The sequence below is a fragment of the Bufo bufo genome, chromosome 1 (genome assembly GCF_905171765.1).
Source record: "Bufo bufo chromosome 1, aBufBuf1.1, whole genome shotgun sequence".
NCBI classification, from domain to species: domain Eukaryota; kingdom Metazoa; phylum Chordata; class Amphibia; order Anura; family Bufonidae; genus Bufo; species Bufo bufo.
The window spans coordinates 462,194,739-462,218,997 of record NC_053389.1 but is presented as its reverse complement, the minus strand read 5'-3'; the positions used below and the strand labels follow the sequence as shown (position 1 = coordinate 462,218,997).

Genomic DNA, 24,259 nt, shown 5'->3' with positions numbered 1-24,259 from the left:
TAGTATGAGGTGTAACACACTGTATATAATAGTATGAGGTATATAAGGAGTGTATGATGTAGTATGAGGTGTAACACACTGTATATAATATTATGAGGTATATAAGGAGTGTATGATGTAGTATGAGGTGTAACACACTGTATATAATATTATGAGGTATATAAGGAGTGTATGATGTAGTATGAGGTGTAACACTCTGTCTATAATAGTATGAGGTATATAAAGAGTGTATGATGTAGTATGAGGTGTAACACACTGTATATGTATAATAGTATGAGGTATATAAGGAGTGTATGATGTAGTATGAGGTGTAACACACTGTCTATAATAGTATGAGGTGTATAAGGAGTGTATGATGTAGTATGAGGTGTAACACTCTGTCTATAATAGTATGAGGTATATAAGGAGTGTATGATGTAGTATGAGGTGTAACACACTGTATATCATATTATGAGGTATATAAGGAGTGTATGATGTAGTATGAGGTGTAACACTCTGTCTATAATAGTATGAGGTATATAAGGAGTGTATGATGTAGTATGAGGTGTAACACACTGTCTATAATAGTATGAGGTATATAAGGAGTGTATGATGTAGTATGAGGTGTAACACACTGTATATCATATTATTAGGTATATAAGGAGTGTATGATGTAGTATGAGGTGTAACACTCTGTCTATAATAGTATGAGGTATATAAGGAGTGTATGATGTAGTATGAGGTGTAACACACTGTATATTAGGGCTGCACGATATATCGCAAAAATAATCGAATCGCGATAATCGGCAAATGCGATTTGGCGATTCTGCCGACCCGAAAATGCCGCGATTATATATGAAGGGGCCCCTATTGATAAAATGTCCTCTGTCCTATTGATAAAATGGCCAGCCTCTGTACTTACTTTCACGATGAATGCACTGCAGCGAGCGGGAGCGAGTGAGGTGGCCGGCGCGTGACTGACATCACTTAGTCACGCTCCTGCTTCCTGAATTAAGTGGGAGGAGCGTGACAGTGACGTCAGTCACGCGCCGGCCGGCTCGCTCGCTGCCGCTCTATGCAGTGCATTCATAGTGAAAGTACAGAGGCTGGCCATTTTATGAATAGGAGAGTTATGTGCGCAGTTTAGGACACATAGGGACATGAGGAGGACCAGCATAAGATGCTAAATGTGTGTCTTATGCTGGCCCCCCTCGTGGCCCCATGTGTCATAGCACACATCCCCCATAACAGTGTCCTCCACAGGTCCCCCACAACAGTGTCCTCTGCAGATCCCCCACAACAGTGTCCTCTGCAGATCCCCCACAACAGTGTCCTCTGCAGATCCCCCACAACAGTGTCCTCTGCAGATCCCCCACAACAGTGTCCTCTGCAGATCCCCCACAACAGTGTCCTCTGCAGATCCCCCACAACAGTGTCCTCCGCAGATCCCCCACAACAGTGTCCTCTGCAGATCCCCCACAACAGTGTCCTCTGCAGATCCCCCACAACAGTGTCCTCTGCAGATCCCCCACAACAGTGTCCTCTGCAGATCCCCCACAACAGTGTCCTCCGCAGATCCCCCACAACAGTGTCCTCCGCAGATCCCCCACAACAGTGTCCTCCGCAGATCCCCCACAACAGTGTCCTCCGCAGATCCCCCACAACAGTGTCCTCCGCAGATCCCCCACAACAGCATCATCCACAGATCCCCCACATAACAGCGTCCTCCACAGATCCCCCACATAACAGCGTCCTCCACAGATCCCCCATAACAGTGTCATCCACAGATCTACACCTCCACAGATCCCCCACATAACAGCGTCATCCACAGATCCCCCACATAACAGCGTCCTCCGCAGATCCCCCATAACAGTGTCATCCACAGATCCCCCACATATCCCCCACATAACAGCGTCATCCCCAGATCCCCCACATAACAGCGTCATCCCCAGATCCCCCACATAACAGCGTCCTCCACAGATCCCCCACATAACAGCGTCCTCCACAGATCCCCCACATAACAGCGTCATCCACAGATCCCCCACATAACAGCGTCATCCACAGATCCCCCCCATAACAGCGTCATCCACAGATCCCCCACATAACAGCGTCATCCACAGATCCCCCACATAACAGCGTCATCCACAGATCCCCCACATAACAGCGTCATCCACAGATCCCCCACATAACAGCGTCATCCACAGATCCCCCACATAACAGCGTCCTCCACAGATCCCCCACATAACAGCGTCATCCACAGATCCCCCACATAACAGCGTCATCCACAGATCCCCCACATAACAGCGTCATCCACAGATCCCCCACATAACAGCGTCATCCACAGATCCCCCACATAACAGCGTCATCCCCAGATCCCCCACATAACAGCGTCCTCCACAGATCCCCCACATAACAGCGTCCTCCACAGATCCCCCACATAACAGCGTCCTCCACAGATCCCCCACATAACAGCGTCCTCCACAGATCCCCCACATAACAGCGTCCTCCACAGATCCCCCACATAACAGCGTCCTCCACAGATCCCCCACATAACAGCGTCATCCACAGATCCCCCATAACAGCGTCATCCACAGATCCCCCACATAACAGCGTCATCCACAGATCCCCCACATAACAGCGTCATCCACAGATCCCCCACATAACAGCGTCATCCACAGATCCCCCACATAACAGCGTCATCCACAGATCCCCCACATAACAGCGTCATCCACAGATCCCCCACATAACAGCGTCATCCACAGATCCCCCACATAACAGCGTCATCCACAGATCCCCCACATAACAGCGTCATCCACAGATCCCCCACATAACAGCGTCCTCCACAGATCCCCCATAACAGCGTCCTCCACAGATCCCCCCACATAACAGCGTCCTCCACAGATCCCCCACATAACAGCGTCCTCCACAGATCCCCCACATAACAGCGTCCTCCACAGATCCCCCACATAACAGCGTCATCCACAGATCCCCCCCATAACAGCGTCATCCACAGATCCCCCCCATAACAGCGTCATCCACAGATCCCCCCCATAACAGCGTCATCCACAGATCTCCCCCATAACAGCGTCATCCACAGATCCCCCCCATAACAGCGTCATCCACAGATCCCCCACATAACAGCTCCATCCACAGATCCCCCATAACTATGTCATACCCAGCCGCGTCAGCGGCTCATATGGGAAAATCCAAGCAAATAGACCTCTAGCACAATTCCCTTAAAATATCGCATCGCATACCGTTATCGCAATTTTTAGGGCCCTAATCACAATCGCACAAAATTCCCATATCGTGCAGCCCTACTGTATATGTATAATAGTATGAGGTTTATAAGGAGTGTATGAGGTGTAACACACTGTATATAATATTATGAGGTATATACACTGCTCAAAAAAAACACAAAAATAACACATCCTAGATCTGAATTAATTAAATATTCTTCTGAAATACTTTGTTCTTTACATAGTTGAATGTGCTGACAACAAAATCACACAAAAAAAAAAAAAATGGAAATCTAATTTTTTAACCCATGGAGGTCTGGATTTGGAGTCACCCTCAAAATTAAAGTGGAAAAACACACTACAGGCTGATCCAACTTTGATGTAATGTCCTTAAAACAAGTCAAAATGAGGCTCAGTAGTGTGTGTGGCCTCCACGTGCCTGTATGACCTCCCTACAACGCCTGTGCATGCTCCTGATGAGGTGGCAGACGGTCTCCTGAGGGATCTCCTCCCAGACCTGGACTAAAGCATCTGCCAACTCCTGGACAGTCTGTGGTGCAACGTGACGTTGGTGGATAGAGCGAGATGTGATGTCCCAGATGTGCTCAATTGGATTCAGGTCTGGGGAACGGGCGGGCCAGTCCATAGCATCAATGCCTTCGTCTTGCAGGAACTGCTGACATACTCCAGCCACATGAGGTCTAGCATTGTCTTGCATTAGGAGGAACCCAGGGCCAACCGCACCAGCATATGGTCTCACAAGGGGTCTGAGGATCTCATCTCGGTACCTAATGGCAGTCAGGCTACCTCTGGCGAGCACATGGAGGGCTGTGCGGCCCTCCAAAGAAATGCCACCCCACACCATTACTGACCCAATGCCAAACCGGTCATGCTGGAGGATGTTGCAGGCAGCAGAACGTTCTCCACGGTGTCTCCACACTCTGTCACGTCTGTCACAAATGCTCAGTGTGAACCTGCTTTCATCTGTGAAGAGCACAGGGCGCCAGTGGCGAATTTGCCAATCTTGGTGTTTTCTGGCAAATGCCAAACGTCCTGCACGGTGTTGGTCTGTAAGCACAACCCCCACCTGTGGACGTCGGACCCTCATATCACCCTCATGGAGTCTGTTTCTGACCGTTTGAGCAGACACATGCACATTTGTGGCCTGCTGGAGGTCATTTTGCAGGGCTCTGGCAGTGCTCCTCCTGTTCCTCTTTGCACAAAGGCGGAGGTAGCGGTCCTGCTGCTGGGTTGTTGCCCTCCTACGGCCTCCTCCACGTCTCCTGATGTACTGGCCTGTCTCCTGGTAGCGCCTCCATGCTCTGGACACTACGCTGACAGACACAGCAAACCTTCTTGCCACAGCTCGCATTGATGTGCCATCCTGGATAAGCTGCACTACCTGAGCCACTTGTGTGGGTTGTAGACTCCGTCTCATGCTACCACTAGAGTGAAAGCACTGCCAGCATTCAAAAGTGACCAAAACATCAGCCAGGAAGCATAGGAACTGAGAAGAGGTCTGTGGTCACCACCTGCAGAACCACTCCTTTATTGGGGGTGTCTTGCTAATGGCCTATAATTTCCACCTGTTGTCTATCCCATTTGCACAACAGCATGTGAAATTGATTGTCACTCAGTGTTGCTTCCTAAGTGGACAGTTTGATTTCACAGAAGTGTGATTGACTTGGAGTTACATTGTGTTGTTTAAGTGTTCCCTTTATTTTTTTGAGCAGTGTATATATCAGTAACATGCTGGGATGTCATATGACTGCTGACAGCATTTGAACTGCTCTCAGCAATGCATCAGTAACAGACAGGCACATATTTACCAATGAAAAAGAAAGATTTACAAAAAAAAGCTAAACGTTAACAATAAACATGTTCATTTAACAGCAGATTTGTGTAGGAATTTTTTATTTTTTTTCTAAAATGAAAATGTACAGAATATCGGTATAAGTTATCGGCTATCGGCCTGAAAGTTCACAGGTTATCGGTATCGGCTCTAAAAAAAATCAATATCGGTCGATCCCTATTCCCTACTTTCTAACATATACTGTATATTTGGTAGGGGAGAGATGGAAGAGAACATGATTGCAGCATGCTCATTATGTTGTGAAAAAGCCACAGATTTTCACCGCAGATATCGCCCTTTCATTGCATAAGGTGAAATCTGTGGCTAAATCTGGTGCAAACTCCATATAATCACATGCAGAATTGGCCACAGATTTGTGGCAGAATCCAAGGTAGCAATTATCTGCCTCATCTGGACTTGGCCAGAAGCTTTTTTTGGTCTTTGGGTGGTTTCAACTTTACCCGTCTGTGTGAGCAACACATTCTCAAGGTGGGCTTTCCTGTACTGTACATAAGCCAACATGCTTCCTTTACGGTAAGAGCAGTGAGACTATGGAACTCTCTGCATGAGGAGGTGGTGATGGTGAGTACAATAAAGGAATTCAAGAGGGGCCTGGACGTATTTCTGGAGCGTAATAATATTACAGGCTATAACTACTAGAGAGGGGTCGTTGATCCAGGGAGATATTCTGATTGCCTGATTGGAGTCGGGAAGGAATTTTTTATTCCCCTAAAGTGAGGAAAATTGGCTTCTACCTCACAGGGTTTTTTTTGCCTTCCTCTGGATCAACTTGCAGGATGACAGGCCGAACTGGATGGACAAATGTCTTTTTTCGGCCTTATGTACTATGTTACATTCACTGACTGCATAAAGATTTTCAAAATCATAGTTTGCAATCATTAAAATGACACAGAATTTTAGTCTGGCTGGTTACAGATCTGCTTCAGTGATTTTTTTTTTACATTTTGTTCTTATTAATTGCCAGACAAGGATTGTCCTGTGTGGGGGGCTGGAGTATTCAGGGGATAAATAAACTTTGGTTTATTGTTATGTTACCTAGGCTTGAAGAGAAATATATTTTAGAAGTGAAAAAACATAAGAGTGAAGCTGAAGAGCTGAGAATTCGCATCTCTGAGATGGAAAAGGAAACAAATTATCTTAATACTGAACTTGAAGCGCAGAAAGAAGCAAACGTCAGAGCTCCTACAGCAACTATGAAGAATCTAGTTGAACGCCTGAAAAGCCAAGTAGCCCACAAAGAAAAGCAGCAAAAGGTATTTTACCCAATACTTTCAAGGGAATCTGCCATCAGGTTTATTATACAACTATAAAATATATAACAATATTATAGAAATCCCGTGTTTTAATAGCTTCAAGCATTCCCCATGTAATAACAATTCTGGATCATCTATTCTTATGTCTGTATGTTGTGCCATTCATTTATTATTACTTTTAGAAGTTATGAATGAATTGCTAGCAGTCTGCAGTAAGGGTACAGAGGGGAGGTTACCAGTTGGGGGTGTGTACCTGCACAAACTCACTCTATCCAATCAGTGCTGCCAGTGTCAGACAGTGCAGGTACACGCCCCCAACTGGTTACCACCCCTCTGTACCCTTACTGCAGACTGCTAGCAATTCATTCATAACTTCTAACAGGAATAATATAGTAATGGCACAACATAATCGTAAGAATAGATGCTCCAGAACTGTCATTACACGGGGAATGCATGTAGCTATTAAAACAGGCATGTCATGAATGGTGAAAGGTCATCTTTAAATAAAGTGTGGACATTGACGTAGATTCTGATATCTGTGCACACAAAATGGGAGATTTATTAATGGTTAAGCAGTCGTACCCATTCAACCACCAATTTAAAACTTTATCCCAGTCCCCAAACGGTTATCCTGTTGGGAGATGTACAGTATTCCTTAGAGCTCCTGCACACAACCGTTGCCTGCTTTGCGGTCTACAAATTGCGGATCTGAAAAAAAAAACTGATACCGGCCATGTGCGCTCTACATTTTGCGGAATGGAACATCCAGGCTATAATAGAACAGTCCCTTCCTTGTTCGTAATGTGGACACTAATAGGACATGTTCTATATTTACGGACATATGGATGCAGACAGCACATGGTGGTCTGCATCTTTTGCGGCCCCTTTGAAGTGAATGGGTCCGACCCGCAAAAAACAGTCGTGTGCATGAGCCAAGGTGGCTTCTCCAGAGTGGTCCAAATGCTTCCCAAAGATGATATCGTTGTGGTAATGTGAATGCAAAGAAGTCCGCTTATTCCGCTAACAGTCCCGGCCGTTAGTGCTCCACGTGTGTATGAACAAAAACAATCCAGTCAAACCGAGTGATGTCCCTACTGCTGTTCTGGAGACCACACGGGACACTATAATACGACCCGTTTCAATAGAACACAGCTTTCAAAACTGTGTTCCCCCTTTTCCCTATACTTGAAACTAAAGAGGCCTAAATGGTGTCTAAACATGCAATAAATCCCAGCACATGCACTAGTTTTGGGCATAATTTGAGCCAGAATGCCGGTGCATTTTGCTTAGTAAATGTCTTTGGCACCATGGGCAGAGTCTGGCACTGACAAGGGCACAGAACAGCTGCTGATTTCGGTTCTGTAACTTCCAGCTATGGTGATAAAATCCATTTTCACTTTTCTCATGTATGGTAAATATCTTTTTATGTATTCCTTCTGGCTTGACAGAGGTCTAATTTGAAGTGTTCCCTATGAATTGCTCTTAAGGACGCTTTTCTTAGGGCTCATGCACACGACCGTATGCCCTCCGAGACGTACGGTCCGTGAGCGGGCCATATGTCCCGGAGCGGCATACATTGTGCGCACGGGAGCGCACAGCATCATAGATTACTATGATACTGTGCGCATTGGGCCACCTACGGGACTATTGTCCTGCTCTCAGGTTACTATGATACTGTGCGCATCGGGCCGCCTGCGGGAATATTGTCCTGCTCTCAGGTTACTATGATGTTCTGCGCATCGGGCCGCCTGCGGGACTATTGTCCTGCTCTCAGGTTACTATGATACTGTGCGCATCGGGCCGCCTGTGGGACTATTGTCCTGCTCTCAGGTTACTATGATGTTCTGCGCATCGGGCCGCCTGCGGGACTATTGTCCTGCTCTCAGGTTACTATGATACTGTGCGCATCGGGCCGCCTGTGGGACTATTGTCCTGCTCTCAGGTTACTATGATACTGTGCGCATCGGGCCGCCTGTGGGACTATTGTCCTGCTCTCAGGTTACTATGATGTTCTGCGCATCGGGCTGCCTGCGGGACTATTGTCCTGCTCTCAGGTTACTATGATACTGTGCGCATCGGGCCGCCTGTGGGACTATTGTCCTGCTCTCAGGTTACTATGATACTGTGCGCATCGGGCCGCCTGTGGGACTATTGTCCTGCTCTCAGGTTACTATGATACTGTGCGCATCGGGCCGCCTGCGGAACTATTGTCTTGCTCTCAGGTTACTATGATGTTGTGCGCATCGGGCCGCCTGCGGGACTATTGTCCTTCTCTCAGGTTACTATGATGTTGTGCGCATCGGGCCGCCTGCGGGACTATTGTCCTGCTCTCAGGTTACTATGATACTGTGCGCATCGGGCCGCCTGTGGGACTATTGTCCTGCTCTCAGGTTACTATGATACTGTGCGCATCGGGCCGCCTGCGGGACTATTGTCCTGCTCTCAGGTTACTATGATACTGTGCGCATCGGGCCGCCTGTGGGACTATTGTCCTGCTCTCAGGTTACTATGATACTGTGCGCATCGTGCCGCCTACGGGAATATTGTCCTGCTCTCAGGTTACTATGATACTGTGCGCATCGGGCCGCCTGTGGGACTATTGTCCTGCTCTCAGGTTACTATGATACTGTGCGCATCGGGCCGCCTGCGGGACTATTGTCCTGCTCTCAGGTTACTATGATACTGTGCGCATCGGGCCGCCTACGGGAATATTGTCCTGCTCTCAGGTTACTATGATACTGTGCGCATCGGGCCGCCTGCAGGACTATTGTCCTGCTCTCAGGTTACTATGATACTGTGCGCATCGGGCCGCCTGTGGGACTATTGTCCTGCTCTCAGGTTACTATGATACTGTGCGCATCGGGCCGCCTACGGGAATATTGTCCTGCTCTCAGGTTACTATGATATTGTGCGCATCGTGCCGCCTGTAGGACTATTGTCCTGCTTTCAGGTTACTATGATACTGTGCGCATCGGGCCGCCTGCGGGGCTACTATCCTGCACTGATATGATCATATGAGTCCAGGACAGTAGTCCCGCAGGCGGCCCGATGCGTCATAGTAACCTATGATGCTGTGCGCACAATGTATACCGCTCCGGGACATATGGCCCGCTCACGGACCGTATGTCTCGGAGGGCAAACGGTCGTGTGCATGAGCCCTTACTGCGGCAAAACCATGTATGTTGACAATGAGTGATCTCCGCCACCAGGTGACTATTTTGCTGAATGTACTTTATTGTCTTTTCCAGGCTTTAAGTAAAGCTCTGCTCGCTCTAAGGGCAGAAATGACCGCTCATGCTGAACAGCAGATTATTTCAGCAGCATCACAAAAGGAGGAAAACTTAAACATTCAGCAGATTGTTGATAGACAGACCAAAGATTTAAAGGTAAGAGGTGACATTTCACTTCACAGGGGAGGGGGGGGGGGGGGTTCAGTGTACCTAGTAGCTTTGGGATATAGATTGTTTGTTTGTTTTTTGTCAAGTATATAGATTTTAATAATTATTTTAGTACCATATTTCATCTAGAAATGCACAAGGACAATCAAAATGCAGACTGTAGATGTGTCCACGTCAACATCATAGCTTCCATCATAAGTGGAAACAATGGTGCAGTGACAGATTTGTCGCATAGTAGAGATCGGCAGCTACTTTCTGACCCATTGGGTCCATCAAGGGGTCAGGAAAAATATTCTTCTGCAGCAGAGGCTCCTCATAGAGCCTCCAATGCAGGTGTGAACATAGCCTTAATAACCTACGTCTTAGGGGTCATGCACACGGCCGTAGACATTTTTGCGGTCCACAAATTGCGGATTTGCAAAACATGGATACCGTTCATGTGCGTTCAGCATTTAGTTAAATTGAACGTCCTGCCATCTATAGAACAGTCCCATCCTTATCTGTAAAACGGACAAGAATAGGACACCTTCTATTTTTTGCGTGTGCAATGGACATACGGATACAGACAGCACATGGAGCGCTTTCCGCTTCTTTTGCAGCCCCAGTTAAGTAAATGGGTCTGCATCCAACCAGCAACAAATGCAGATCGGATGCGGACAAAAAACCACAATTGTGTGTATGAGCCCTTATAGATAGATAACCTTACTAAGATGTCGTTTTTCTTAGAAAACATAATCTTATAAAATCATTTTGGGTGCAGTTTTTCATAGATTATATATATATATATATATATATATATATATACACAGTATATATTCATAGAGATGGATATATTGTATATATGTCTAATTATATGTTGTACCAGAACTGACCTGCAGATGGCACTGTTGTGGTTGCTGCAATTACAACACTAGCAGCAAGATAAACTGCAATACCTGGCAACAAAATATATATGGTGCATAGCTGTAAAACAATGTACAGTGGCCTAATATAGGATACACATATATTTCTAAAATTCTCCGCTGCTCTAGATCCTTCTTGCGCCACCTTATGTTTTGTCAGCACGACCGTGGAACCTGCACACGTGTTGCAGGATTATTATATCATTCCAGCACATTGTGTATTCCTGGCACAAATCCTCTCTGCCATTGACAGTTCTGGCAATTATGTAATAACACTACATTGTATAGTTCTCCTTTTTGTGCGATCTGACATTGATCGCTGAATCAATAAGGAAGACTGAGGTGAGGTAGCCCAGAAAACATCTGAGTACCCTCGGCTGTCGGCCGTGTTTTATCAATATTCTTTTCGTGGGGACAAGAGTTAAATAATTAATTTGAAGCAAATTCTCTCATTAAACGTCTGCTCGCAAATGACGTCCCATGGTGCTTGGGTTGGTTGCAAATGAAAATTGTTACATTATCCTTTCTTAACTTAAAAGCTGATTACAGAGTTTTAATCCAGGACCTAATTCCTTTGTGGTATTTTAAGTAGGCAAATTTAATTGTGAAGAAACATGATATTATCGTTCCAGGCACGAATGGGAGATTTAAATGAGCAACTGCTAAAGCTTAAAGAGACCCTGAGAAGTAGCAAGACGAGGGAGAATAACCTCACCGAAGACCTTGAGAATGTAAACCAGGAGCTGCGAGGAAAGCAGAAAATCATTAATAAGCTTCACAAGGAAAAAGATGAGGCGGATAAGGAAAACGAGGAGCTGAAGAAAAGGCTGAAGCGACTCATGAGCAGCGCACAGGTGAAGGTTTACCGCCATGAGAAGCCGGGAATATTGGAGTCATTTTGTACACACCGGGGGTTAGATGTGATTCTCCATCATTTAAGACGGCTGCCAAAGTTTGCTAAAAAGAACATGCTCGTGGTGCAGGGGGTGACTGATTGGGATAACTCTGTTTCATGACAGTCTCCAGGAGCGGCACTCACTTAATGGGGTTGTGCAGTGCTAGTATATTACTGTCCTATCCTAAGTACAGGTCATCAATATCAGATCGGCAGCTGTGTGAGTACGATGGTTGCTGCAGTGTAAGGCTACTTTCACACTGGATCCGGCAGGGTTCAGCAAAATCGCTTCCGTTACTGATCATACAACCATCTGCATCCGATATGAATGGTTGTATTATCGTTAACATTGCCAAGACGGATCCGTCATGAACTCCATTGAAAGTCAATGGAGGACAGATCCGTTTTCTATTGTGTCAGAGAAAACGGATCTGTCCCCATTGACTTGCATTGGGGGTCATGACGGATCTGTCTTGCTCCGTATCCCAGGACGGAAAGCAAACTACAACATGTTGCGGTTTGATCCCCGGTCTGGGAACGCAACTAAACGGAACGGAATGCATTTTGGAGCGTTCCATTCTGTTCAGTTCAGTTTTGTCCCCATTGACAATGAGTGGGGACAAAAAACGGAAGCGTTTTTTTTCCCAATATTGAGCCCCTATGACGGATCTTAGTACCGGAAAACTAAAACTCTAGTGTGAAAGTAGCCTAAAGGGGTTGTACAGTGCCAGCATACTGAGGATCTATCCTCAATATAAGATTGGCAGGGGTCTGACTCTGCCAATCAGCTGTTTGAAGGGGTTGCAGGGCTTGTGTGAGCTCTGCGTGCATCCTCTCCACTAGGGCTGAAACGATTACTCGATTGAATCGAGTAATTCGACACCAAAAAATCCTCGATGCAAATTTTTTGCATCGAGGATTCCTTTGTGTCATGTGACCACGGAGCGGGAGTGAAGCACTTGCTATTACTTACCGCTCCGTGGTCACCCGACGGCCAGTAAAGCGCTGCAGTGGATCCTGACACATCGTCAGGTTATAGTGCACGTAAGCGCGCACTATGACCCGACGCTGTGTGACGTCAGTGCAGCGTGCGGAGAAGAGGAGTAAGGAGCTGTGGAGCGGCGCCCCTACAGGAAAGGTAAGTATTTTATTTCACTGGCGCTCGGGACATGGCACTGAAGGGGGACAATTGGCAATGGATGGCATGGAGGGGCAGATGGGAGTGAGGGACATGGAGGGGCTGACTGATGGCAGTAGGGGACATGGAGAGGCTGATCTCATGGCACTAGGGGAGAAGGGACATGGAGGGGCTTATCTGATGGCACTGGGGGAAGTAGAGGGGCTGATCTGATGGCACTGGGGGACATGGTGGGGCTGATCTGATGGCACTGGGGGACATGGAGGGGCTGATCTGATGGCACTGGGGGAAATAGAGGGGCTGATCTGATGGCACTGGGGGACATGGAGGGGCTGATCTGATGGCACTGGGGGAGTGGGAATATGAAGGGGCTGATCTGATGGCACTGGGGGAAATAGAGGGGCTGATCTGATGGCACTGGGGGAAATAGAGGGGCTGATCTGATGGCACTGGGAGAAATAGAGGGGCTGATCTGATGGCACTGGGGGAAATAGAGGGGCTGATCTGGGGGTAGTGGGGGACATGGAGGGGCTGATCTGATGGCACTGGGGGAGTGGGAATATGAAGGGGCTGATCTGATGGCACTGGGGGAAATAGAGGGGCTGATCTGATGGCACTAGGGGACATGGAGGGGCTGATCTGATGGCACTGGGGGACATGGTGGGGCTGATCTGATGGCACTGGGGGAGTGGGAATATGAAGGGGCTGATCTGATGGCACTGGGGGAAATATAGGGCTGATCTGATGGCACTGGGGTAGTGGGGGACATGGAGGGGCTGATCTGATGGCACTGGGGGAAATGGAGGGGCTGATCTGATGGCACTGGGGGACATGGAGGGGCTAATCTGATGGCACTGGGGGAGTGGGGATATGAAGGGGCTGATCTGATGGCACTGGGGGAAATAGAGGGGCTGATCTGATGGCACTGGGGGACATGGAGGGGCTGATCTGATGGCACTGGGGGAAATAGAGGGGCTGATCTGATGGCACTGGGGGACATGGAGGGGCTGATCTGATGGCACTGGGAGTGGGGATATGAAGGGGCTGATCTGATGGCACTGGGGGAAATAGAGGGGCTGATCTGATGGCACTGGGGTAGTGGGGGACATGGAGGGGCTGATCTGATGGCACTGGGGGACATGGAGGGGCTGATCTGATGGCACTGGGGTAGTGGGGGACATGGAGGGGCTGATCTGATGGCACTGGGGGAGATGGAGGGGCTGATCTGATGGCACTGGGGGAGTGGGAATATGAAGGGGCTGATCTGATGGCACTGGGGGAAATAGAGGGGCTGATCTGATGGCACTGGGGTAGTGGGGGACATGGAGGGGCTGATCTGATGGCACTGGGGGAGTGGGAATATGAAGGGGCTGATCTGATGGCACTGGGGGAAATAGAGGGGCTGATCTGATGGCACTGGGGGACATGGAGGGGCTGATCTGATGGCACTGGGGGACATGGAGGGGCTGATCTGATGGCACTGGGGGACATGGAGGGGCTGATCTGATGGCACTGGGGGAGTGGGAATATGAAGGGGCTGATCTGATGGCACTGGGGGAAATATAGGGCTGATCTGATGGCACTGGGGTAGTGGGGGACATGGAGGGGCTGATCTGATGGCACTGGGGGAAATAGAGGGGCTGATCTGATGGCACTGGGGGACATGGAGGGGCTGATCTGATGGCACTGGGGGAGTGGGGATATGAAGGGGCTGATCTGATGGCACTGGGGGAAATAGAGGGGCTGATCTGATGGCACTGGGGTAGTGGGGGACATGGAGGGGCTGATCTGATGGCACTGGGGGACATGGAGGGGCTGATCTGATGGCACTGGGGTAGTGGGGGACATGGAGGGGCTGATCTGATGGCACTGGGGGACATGGAGGGGCTGATCTGATGGCACTGGGGGACATGGAGGGGCTGATCTGATGGCACTGGGGTAGTGGGGGACATGGAGGGGCTGATCTGATGGCACTGGGGGACATGGAGGGGCTGATCTGATGGCACTGGGGGAGTGGGAATATGAAGGGGCTGATCTGATGGCACTGGGGGAAATAGAGGGGCTGATCTGATGGCACTGGGGGACATGGAGGGGCTGATCTGATGGCACTGGGGGAGTGGGGATATGAAGGGGATGATCTGATGGCACTGGGGGAAATAGAGGGGCTGATCTGATGGCACTGGGGTAGTGGGGGACATGGAGGGGCTGATCTGATGGCACTGGGGGAAATAGAGGGGCTGATCTGATGGCACTGGGGGACATGGAGGGGCTGATCTGATGGCACTGGGGGAGTGGGGATATGAAGGGGCTGATCTGATGGCACTGGGGGAAATAGAGCGGCTGATGGCACTGGGGTAGTGGGGGACATGGAGGGGCTGATCTGATGGCACTGGGGTAGTGGGGGACATGGAGGGGCTGATCTGATGGCACTGGGGGACATGGAGGGGCTGATCTGATGGCACTGGGGGACATGGAGGGGCTGTTCTGATGGCACTGGGGGAGTGGGAATATGAAGGGGCTGATCTGATGGCACTGGGGGACATGGAGGGGCTGATCTGATGGCACTGGGGGACATGGAGGGGCTGATCTGATGGCACTGGGGGACATGGAGGGGCTGATCTGATGGCACTGGGGGACATGGAGAGGCTGTTCTGATGGCACTGGGGGAGTGGGGATATGAAGGGGCTGTTCTGATGGCACTGGGGTAGTGGGGGACATGGAGGGGCTGATCTGATGGCACTGGGGGAAATAGAGGGGCTGATCTGATGGCACTGGGGGACATGGAGGGGCTGATCTGATGGCACTGGGGGACATGGAGGGGCTGATCTGATGGCACTGGGGTAGTGGGGGACATGGAGGGGCTGATCTGATGGCACTGGGGGACATGGAGGGGCTGATCTGATGGCACTGGGGGAAATAGAGGGGCTGATCTGATGGCACTGGGGGACATGGAGGGGCTGATCTGATGGCACTGGGGGAGTGGGGATATGAAGGGGCTGATCTGATGGCACTGGGGGAAATAGAGGGGCTGATCTGATGGCACTGGGGGAAATAGAGGGGCTGATCTGATGGCACTGGGGTAGTGGGGGACATGGAGGGGCTGACCTGATGGCACTGGGGTAGTAGGGGACATGGAGGGGCTGAATAAAATACAAAAAACAAACATTGGCAAAAATAGTTCTCATTAAAAAAATGATTAAAAAAGTTGGCCACTTTATCGTCATTTTTACAGAGGTGCAGAAACAGCGCTCTAAGCTAATGTTATTTGTCCAGTGGCCTCCTAAATTCTTTTGATGTTCTCAGTGTTAATCAATGGAGGCCGCTGATGGACACATCTGGGCATGTGTCCCTCCATCAGCAGCCTTGTTGAGAACCAGAGCTCTGTGGAGTCCTGGAGCAAAGTGTACTAAATAAAGGGGTGGCCCTTATTATAGGAGAGCGTTGAGGGAAATAACCTTACATTTATACTAGCATGTCTGTGATAATAATGATTAAGTGGCCAGCCCCTTTAAAAATGTCACTCTCTGATGATAGTGCTCCTTTAATAATCACTATGCCTTGGAAGTATTATGCGTTCATGTGCTAATCCGATTATTTGGATGCGTTAATTAATGTCAATTGTGTACATGTTAATGAGTCACACAGGTACCAACAGGGCGTTTCCTAAACTGCCAATAAAATAATAATAAAATGTATCAAAATATGCTACCGTTCCCAATAAATATCATTTTTAGCTGTTTTCACAACCTGTTTTTGTCAGCATTTTTAAATACTTAAATACAGCCGTTTCATGTTTTTGATTACTTTTATTTTGCTACTTTTTTTTGGCAACATGATTTTTTTTGCTTTTGAAGTCATATAAAAATGCCTATAGAAAAATCGCCAGACCATGATGCTTTTTGACAAAAACACTAAAACCCCCCAAAATGATAAATAAACCCCACACACAAAAACACTGCAGAAGATTTACTATTTCAAATGCACCAGGATTCTGACAGAGTTTAGGCTGCTGACCCTTTTTTGCCTCGGCTAACCAGGGAAAAGGAATCTGGTTTTAGACCCACCAGACCTGCTCCAGAATTGAGGCACATAGTAAGCCTACTCATAGGTGGTACAAACCTAGACTAGACAGTAAAAGGTGCAGTGTGAGCATGTAGAACCTAGCAAAAAAGTCATTGTATATTCTTCCTACTTTCTAAGAGGATCTGCGAATACAAATTTGTAAGTCTTTGACACACTTAAAGAGGTATTTCGGTTGTTAGAAGTTATCCCCCATCCACAGGATCAGTGGGGGTCCTACTGCTGGGATCCCCACCTATCATGAGAATGGGGGCCCCGTATCCCCCTGCAGCTGCCCTAAAAATGAACGGAGCGGCAGGTAACACATGCGCAGGGTCGCTCATTCATTTCTTTGGGGATTCTGGAGATAGCCGAGCACAGTGCCCAGCTATCTCCGAAATTCCAATAGAAATGAATGGAGCGGCCGCACGCATGCCCGACCTTATCATTTCAGGGGGTAGGGGGCCCCTGTTCTCATGATAGGTGGGGGTCCCAGCGGTGGGTAGGGTATAACTTCAAATAACCGGAATACCCCTTTAAGTCCATGTATTCTACTTCCTGTCCTCGCTTTTTAACGTCCTCCTTTGTTTGGACTTCTAGCACAGCAAAAAAACTCAAATGCCTGCGGCCAGAGAGGCAACGAGATGACTGACTCCTGTGGGCATCTTTATCTGTCATCCTGAATTCTGCATCTCTCTGTGTTGGCTGCTACAGAAGGGCTATATTTAGTATTTAAAGGGGTTTTCGGAGATATTATTACTGATGACCTATCCAGTATCTGATTGGTGGAGGTCCTACACTAGGGACCCCCGCCAATCAGCTGTTTGAGAAGACAGTGGCTCTTGCAGTAGGGCCGGGGTCTTCTCTTTGCTAACCAAGCACAGCGCCGTCCATTTGATAGAGGCTGTGCTTGGTATCGCAGCTCAGCCCCATTCACTTCAAAGGGGCAGAGCTGCACCTAGGCCATGTGACCGATGACCGTAACATCACATGGCCTAAGAAAAGCTACAAGAAGGCTGTGGTGCTGCTGTGAACGTGAGTGCCTTCAGCTGATCAGCGGGGTTCCCTGGTGTCAGACCCCCACCGATCAGATCCAGAGGATAGGTCCTCAATAAAAATATCTCAGAAAACCCATTTAACTTTCAATGGCATTGTACTGCCAAAATGCAAAAGAAAAACAGCTAAACATTCTTTAAAATTTGTGTTTTCTATGCATATGGGGTTTAAAAAAATACCCCTTTCCGACAGGAGTGTCTCTTTCAGCAGACAACGGCTGTCATGGGAATGATCCCCCTGAAACAAAACATTATCATGGTGTGATCTGTGACAAATCATGAATCCTTTCCTAAAATGACTGTTAATACCTACTTATTCTTTTATAAAGAGCCCATAAATAAAACACCCAGGTTTTATGTATAGCCTTTCTGGAGGAGACATCAAACGAGTCTATCTCAGTTCTCAGACTCTTTCATTAAGTAAATATTACAGACTGATTTTGAATATCTATTTTTCAGAGCAAGTCAGATCTGGAAAGTAAACAGAACCTGATGGATGAACTTCAGAAGAAAGTTAAAAGACTAGAAGTGGAGCTGGAGAAAAAGACTGAGGAAACTGAGCGAAAACCTGCACATGAAGATAAGGTTTGTTCAGAAAGTAGAATACCCTTCATTTAGAGACTGGTGTATGTTATGTCACAGAAGCAGGTTTCTAAACAACGTCATATGTAATATTATTGTATGGTACATATTTAGGAACTATATATTTAAGTGGACGTCTTGACAAGGCTGCATGGGTAAAAGAACACATATTGATTATGGATCCGCAGTGTGAACCCACTGTGCCAACTAACCGGTTTGGCTTTGGGCTTAAACCTATTATGGTGCTCCCTTTACAGGGATCTGGGCTTTGCTGCAGAGAAGCAACTGAACATTGGCCACTTAAAGATATAGTCTGAACAGTCACCAAGACTAGAATGCTGGTTTTTGGAGATCCAGGCAGCGCACAGTTAATGCAGACACAGGAAAGACTTGCTGGGGAGTAGTGATGGGGAAAATTCGAGACCGGCAGGCTAGGAACTAGATGAGCACAGACAGGGTAGACAAACTGGGTTAACTTAAACAGAAACTGAACTTGGACTTGAAAGTGCAGGGGCACAGGCAGGATGGCACACGTTTGGCAGGAATACAGGGAGGAGATAACGCAGGATAATCACAGGTAAATCGCACTAGACTAGCAAACACCTTTGCTGGTCACCAGGGAACCTAAAGCTCAGACGTACACCTGGTGGAGCGAGCGCCTTAAATAACCAGGGACCATTAGCCATTGGCTGGGGAAGGATTTGCTTAAAGGGCTTCTGTCACCCCACTAAAGTGATTTTTTTTTTTTGGGGCTAGTTAAATTAGTTATATAGCGATATATGAAAATATAATAGTGTTCCTTACTTTGATCCAGCAGTTTATTCAAAAAATGAAGTTTTATCATACGCAAATTCAGTCTCTACCAGCAAGTAGGGCGTCTACTTGCTGGTAGCTGCTGCAGAAATCCGCCCCCTCCTCTTGTTGATTGACAGGGCCAGCCGGGATCTCCTCCTCCGGCCAGCCCTGTCGGCATTTCAAAAATCGCGCGCCTATGTTGATTCGGCGCAGCCGCTCTGCGATGAGGAGGCTCGTCTCCTCAGCACTCCCTCAGTGCGCCTGCGCCGATGACGTCTTCTATTTCGGTGACGTCATCGGCGCAGGCGCACTGAGGGAGTGCTGAGGAGACGAGCCTCCTCATCTCAGAGCGCCTGCGCCGAATCAACACAGGCGCGCGATTTTTGAAATGCCGACAGGGCTGGCCGGAGGAGGAGATCCCGGCTGGCCCTGTCAATCAACACGACGAGGGGGCGGATTTCTGCAGCAGCTACCAGCAAGTAGCCGCCCTACTTGCTGGTAGAGACTGAATTTGCATATGATAAAACTTCGTTTTTTTAATAAACTGCTGGATCAATGTAAGTAACACCATTATATTTTCATATATCGCTATATAACTAATTTAACTAGCCCCAAAAAAAAAAATCACTTTAGTGGGGTGACAGAAGCCCTTTAAGGGCCGGAGCATGGAAAAAGCAGCATGGAGAGGACGTTGGAAACCAGGACACTGGGTGACATGGCCAGTGGCGTGGTGTCCATGCACACAGGGGACAGCAGGAGGATAACCGTCTTGGACCACAGACCTAACAATACCAACTATTAGCATAATTTGACACCAGAATTGTGGCGCAATTTTGGTGCAGAATGTTTCAGCTTAGACCATGCCCCTTTCCTGCTAAACACCACACTTTCAGATAAGACCCACCCCCTTGTTGAGCAAAATGGAAGAAAAATTTGAAACCTTAGTTGTTCTAATTCATGCCACTTGTTATAAAGATTTTAGGCACAGACACATTAGTAAATCTGGGCCAATATTGTATCTGCATGGGGTCTAAATCTATAGTTTCAGCAAATACAAGGTATGCAATTTTCCAATATGCTTTCTGTACTGGAGCTCTAGCAAGCCATGTACCTGTGTCCATCATATCACCAGGACAGATTCCTCTAGTGTTATACTGCTATATGGATGTGCATGGTTGTGGTCCCAAAGAACAGGTCTGACGTTTCTAGCTATTGCTCTATGACCATTATTTATTCAACCATGTAGAATTCCTTGGATAACTGTAACTACGGGCTAATAGTTCTCTTTTCAATTCAGAGCTCCAAAGAAGAGATTATAAGGTGGGAAGAAGGAAAGAAATGGCAAAGTAAAATAGAAGGATTGCGCAGCAAGCTCAGAGATAAAGAGAAGGAAGTGGAGACGCAGACCAAACAGCTGACCACGCTGAAGGAGCTGTACTCCAAGTGAGTTCTGTGGACTGGTTTATTGCACAGTATTGAACAAATGTTGTTGTTTTTGTTTTTTTAAAGGGTCTTCTTTCACATTTCTTCTTGTATATTTCTCAAATGAATGGTCTCTACTTTGAACAAAGCGTCTCTTCCTACACATTTTATTGTACACGATCTGTGGTTTATGCTTAAAGGGGTGGCCACTTTGTGTCTAAATTTCAGGAGTGGTATACGCAAGTATGTAATATCATCAGAGGCTGCTAAATGGCTTCCAGGCTGACCTCAGCCCGCATGGAGTTGCCCCCTTGGTGCCTACGGTAAGGGTAAGGCACCAGCATTCATAGCATGTACTGACCACTTTCAGAGGAAAGGCTGTGGACACCGGTGCCTGATTATACCACTACCCATGTGAAATCAAGGGGGGCAACTCCATGCAGGCTAAGGTAAGCATGCAGGCCATTTAGCAGCTCCTTATGCCATTACATACTGAAATGTAACCCCTTCCCAACCTCCACTGTACATGTTAGATCTTTAAACATGGCTCCCGCTCAGAAGCTGACATCCGGAGATAGACATCAGTTGCGACCACAAGATCTGAGAGGGCTTTCCCCTACAGCACAGTGCTCCGCCCGCATTAAGATGGGGGTAGCCATTCAGTTGCTGTGGCAGCCTCGGGCCTTCTGCATTTAAACTCCCATGGTAATTTGTTGCATTCTATGGGGGAAGTGATCTGGCTTAAAGTGAAAAAAAAGTTTAAAAAAAAAAAAAAAAAAAGTTGTTAAAAATATTTAAAAAAAATATATAATTTACAAAAAATTCAAATCGCCCCCCCTTTCCACCTATTAAAAATAAACAATAAAAAAATATTTTTATTACTATTAAAATATAAATGTATTTATCCTGACGGTGAACTCTGCAATGGACAAAAAAAAAAAACTGCCGATTAGCTGTTCTTTCCTTCACCTCCCAGAAATTGAATAAAAAGTCATACACACTTCAAAATAGTATCGGTAAAAAGTACAGATCGTCCTGCAAAAAAACTGTTGCACACTCCACTCTGTAGACTTAACTATAGAGATGCGAAGAAAAAAATAATGAAGGAAACAGGTCAGTTTTACCGCATAGGGACTGTCCTAAAAAACTAAACCCATACAACTATGGCAGAATTGCTACCCCCCCCCCCCCCCCCTCTCCAATCCCTTACCTTTTGGAATTTTTTGTCCAGCTTCCCACTACATCATATGCAAAATTAAAGGGGTTTCCAAGCTTTTAATACTGATGACCTATCCTCAGGATAAGTCATCAGTATCAGATTGGTGGGGGTCCGACACCCGGCACCCCTGCCGACCAGCTATATGAAGAGAAGACATGTGCTATGCACGCATGCCCTCTCCTGTCTCTCTTCCTGCTCACTGTTGCTATGTCTATGGCAAGCAGGCAGAGAGACAGGAGAGGGTATGCGCGGCGGGGGTGCCGGGTGTCGGACCCCTGCCGATCTGATATTGAAGACCTATCCTGAGGATAGGTCATCAATATTAAAAACCTGGAAAACCCCTTTAAGTGGTGCCACTAGCAAGTGCAACTTGTCCTGCAAAAAACAAGCCCTCATATGGCTATATGAACGGAAAAATAAAAAGGCAGGAAGTAAAAAACTAAAAATCGCAGGGTACAAAGAATTTGGCCATGATTCGCATTCATTTACAGTGCAAAATTGATGAATTGATGCACTGAACAAGGGATCTGGGCATCATCCGTTTAGTGGGTACATGGACACCTACTGATGTTCTTACTTAGTGGTGCCTTCACGCCTGGCAGATTTTGTGGCAGAAAATTTAAAATCCATGTGCTAGCTGCCCCATTCAAATGAATAGAACAGATTTTCAGTCCTGGAATTTTCTGCCACAAAATCTACAACGTGTGAAGGCACCCTAAAGGATGTATTTCTTAAAGGCATATTGCCTTTAAAGCTGTCCACCACTGCAAACAGGTTTCTTCTTGCTCCAGTCAAGGCACGTTAGCCCTGATTGAAAATCTCCATTTGTTTACATAGCTCCTATCCCAAACAATGTGCACCCAAGGTGATGCAGCCAGTGCACCTTAGTTACCCAGGTCCTAACAAACCCTATGTGTAGCCTGACCCTGCAGTCCTGCATCTCTCCATTACTCGTTTACTCCAGAGCAACGGTAGGTGCTCCTCTGCTCTGAGCAGGTCAGTATCATTCACACCTAGCACGTTGGATATCACTGAAAAGACTGCTGTGCTCCAGCCATGTCAGTGTGAGAGAAAGTGGGGGAGTGGACAAAGGTTTATAGGCCGGAGCCTTGAAAGAAGGAAGTGGGGTAGAGAGCGTTCCTGCCTCACAGGGAACACCCACTGAACTCTGAACTTGCATGTCCACCAGCAGAAAGTAGATGTTTAATAACGGTGCACCTAGCCTAAAAAGAAAATTCTGCAGTAACCACAATACCTGACCTATACCTGGTATACTGTATGTAGATCTTTATACTTTTGTTATTTTTTACATATCTTGTTTTTGTTTTAATGGTAATTTATTGTGTTTTGGTGTTGGATAAATAATGATAAATACATACATTCGGAAAAATGAAGATGTGTTATTATTGTATTCTTTTAGTGCTGATCGGTGTATGTTTTCTATTGTAGATCTGACCAGGAGAAAATAGTGTTACAGAAGAGACTGAAATCGCGTGGTGTGACCGTGGATCAAGTGGTGGGAGTAAGAGCTGTGGAGTCTGAGAGAGAAATTGAAGAACTCCGCAAAAAGAATGTTGAATTAGAAAATGACATTTCTTACATGAAGTATGTGCGATTTCTGCTGAAATATTTTACAATAATTGCTGATTAAGGGTCCATTTACACGTCCGTATGTGTTTTGCACACCGGCAATGTGCGTTCTCGCCGGCACTCTTATAGAAAATGCCTTTTCTTGTCCGCAATTGTGGACAAGAATAGGACATGTTCTATTTTTTTGCGGAACGAAAGTGCGGATCCGCAAATGAGGATGCGGACAGCACATTCCGGCCCCATTGAAAATGAATGGGTCCGCACCTGTTCCATTTTGCATTTGAATCGTTAGGTTATTTCTTTCTCGACCGTTGTATTTCAGGGTATATAATGTTATATATAGTCCCCTTTATACTTATGATTACTTCCGCTATCACCGCTTTCCAGGTCCAGTACCCCCGTTTACAAAGCGACATAATGAGGGATGACCAGGGTGCATGGGGCAATCAAAAGAAACCCAATTGCATATTTATATACTTGGATGTGCAGACGTGTACCATGTTTTTTATCAGCTGTCGCTCAGTCCACAGTAACTTGGCATCCAATCCTTGTGCAGTATATAAATGTTCACATACCTTTTGGCCCTTGGCATTCATTGATTGCATTTTGTCTGCATAGCAGTATCTTCCTAATGCTGATGAGCCTCTGACCAGGACTAGAAATATAAATAATAGATGTATACACAACCTTAAAGGGGTTATCCCATGATTAATGTAAAAATGAGACCATGTAGTACATGACAGTCTCTTTCTAACAAAGCTAGAACCAGCCCTGTACCTCACATGGATCCAGAGATCTCCCCATTGATTGCTCTGCTAGATTTATATCAAGCTGACAGCTCAAGGGAAGGGTCCTTTCTG

The 24,259-nt window shown here is 47.0% G+C and overlaps 1 protein-coding gene across 1 annotated transcript in view; it reads left to right on the top strand.

The window, feature by feature from the left end:
- CEP290 (centrosomal protein 290) overlaps positions 1-24,259 on the top strand; it is a 210,964-nt gene that overhangs the window by 142,936 nt on the left and 43,769 nt on the right. Inside the window, exons 37-42 of the mRNA XM_040408592.1 lie at positions 6,131-6,344; positions 9,593-9,730; positions 11,277-11,498; positions 18,251-18,376; positions 20,466-20,611; positions 23,259-23,414. Of these exons, the coding sequence (XP_040264526.1) occupies positions 6,131-6,344; positions 9,593-9,730; positions 11,277-11,498; positions 18,251-18,376; positions 20,466-20,611; positions 23,259-23,414 (1,002 nt within the window). The remainder of the gene's footprint in view (positions 1-6,130; positions 6,345-9,592; positions 9,731-11,276; positions 11,499-18,250; positions 18,377-20,465; positions 20,612-23,258; positions 23,415-24,259) is intronic.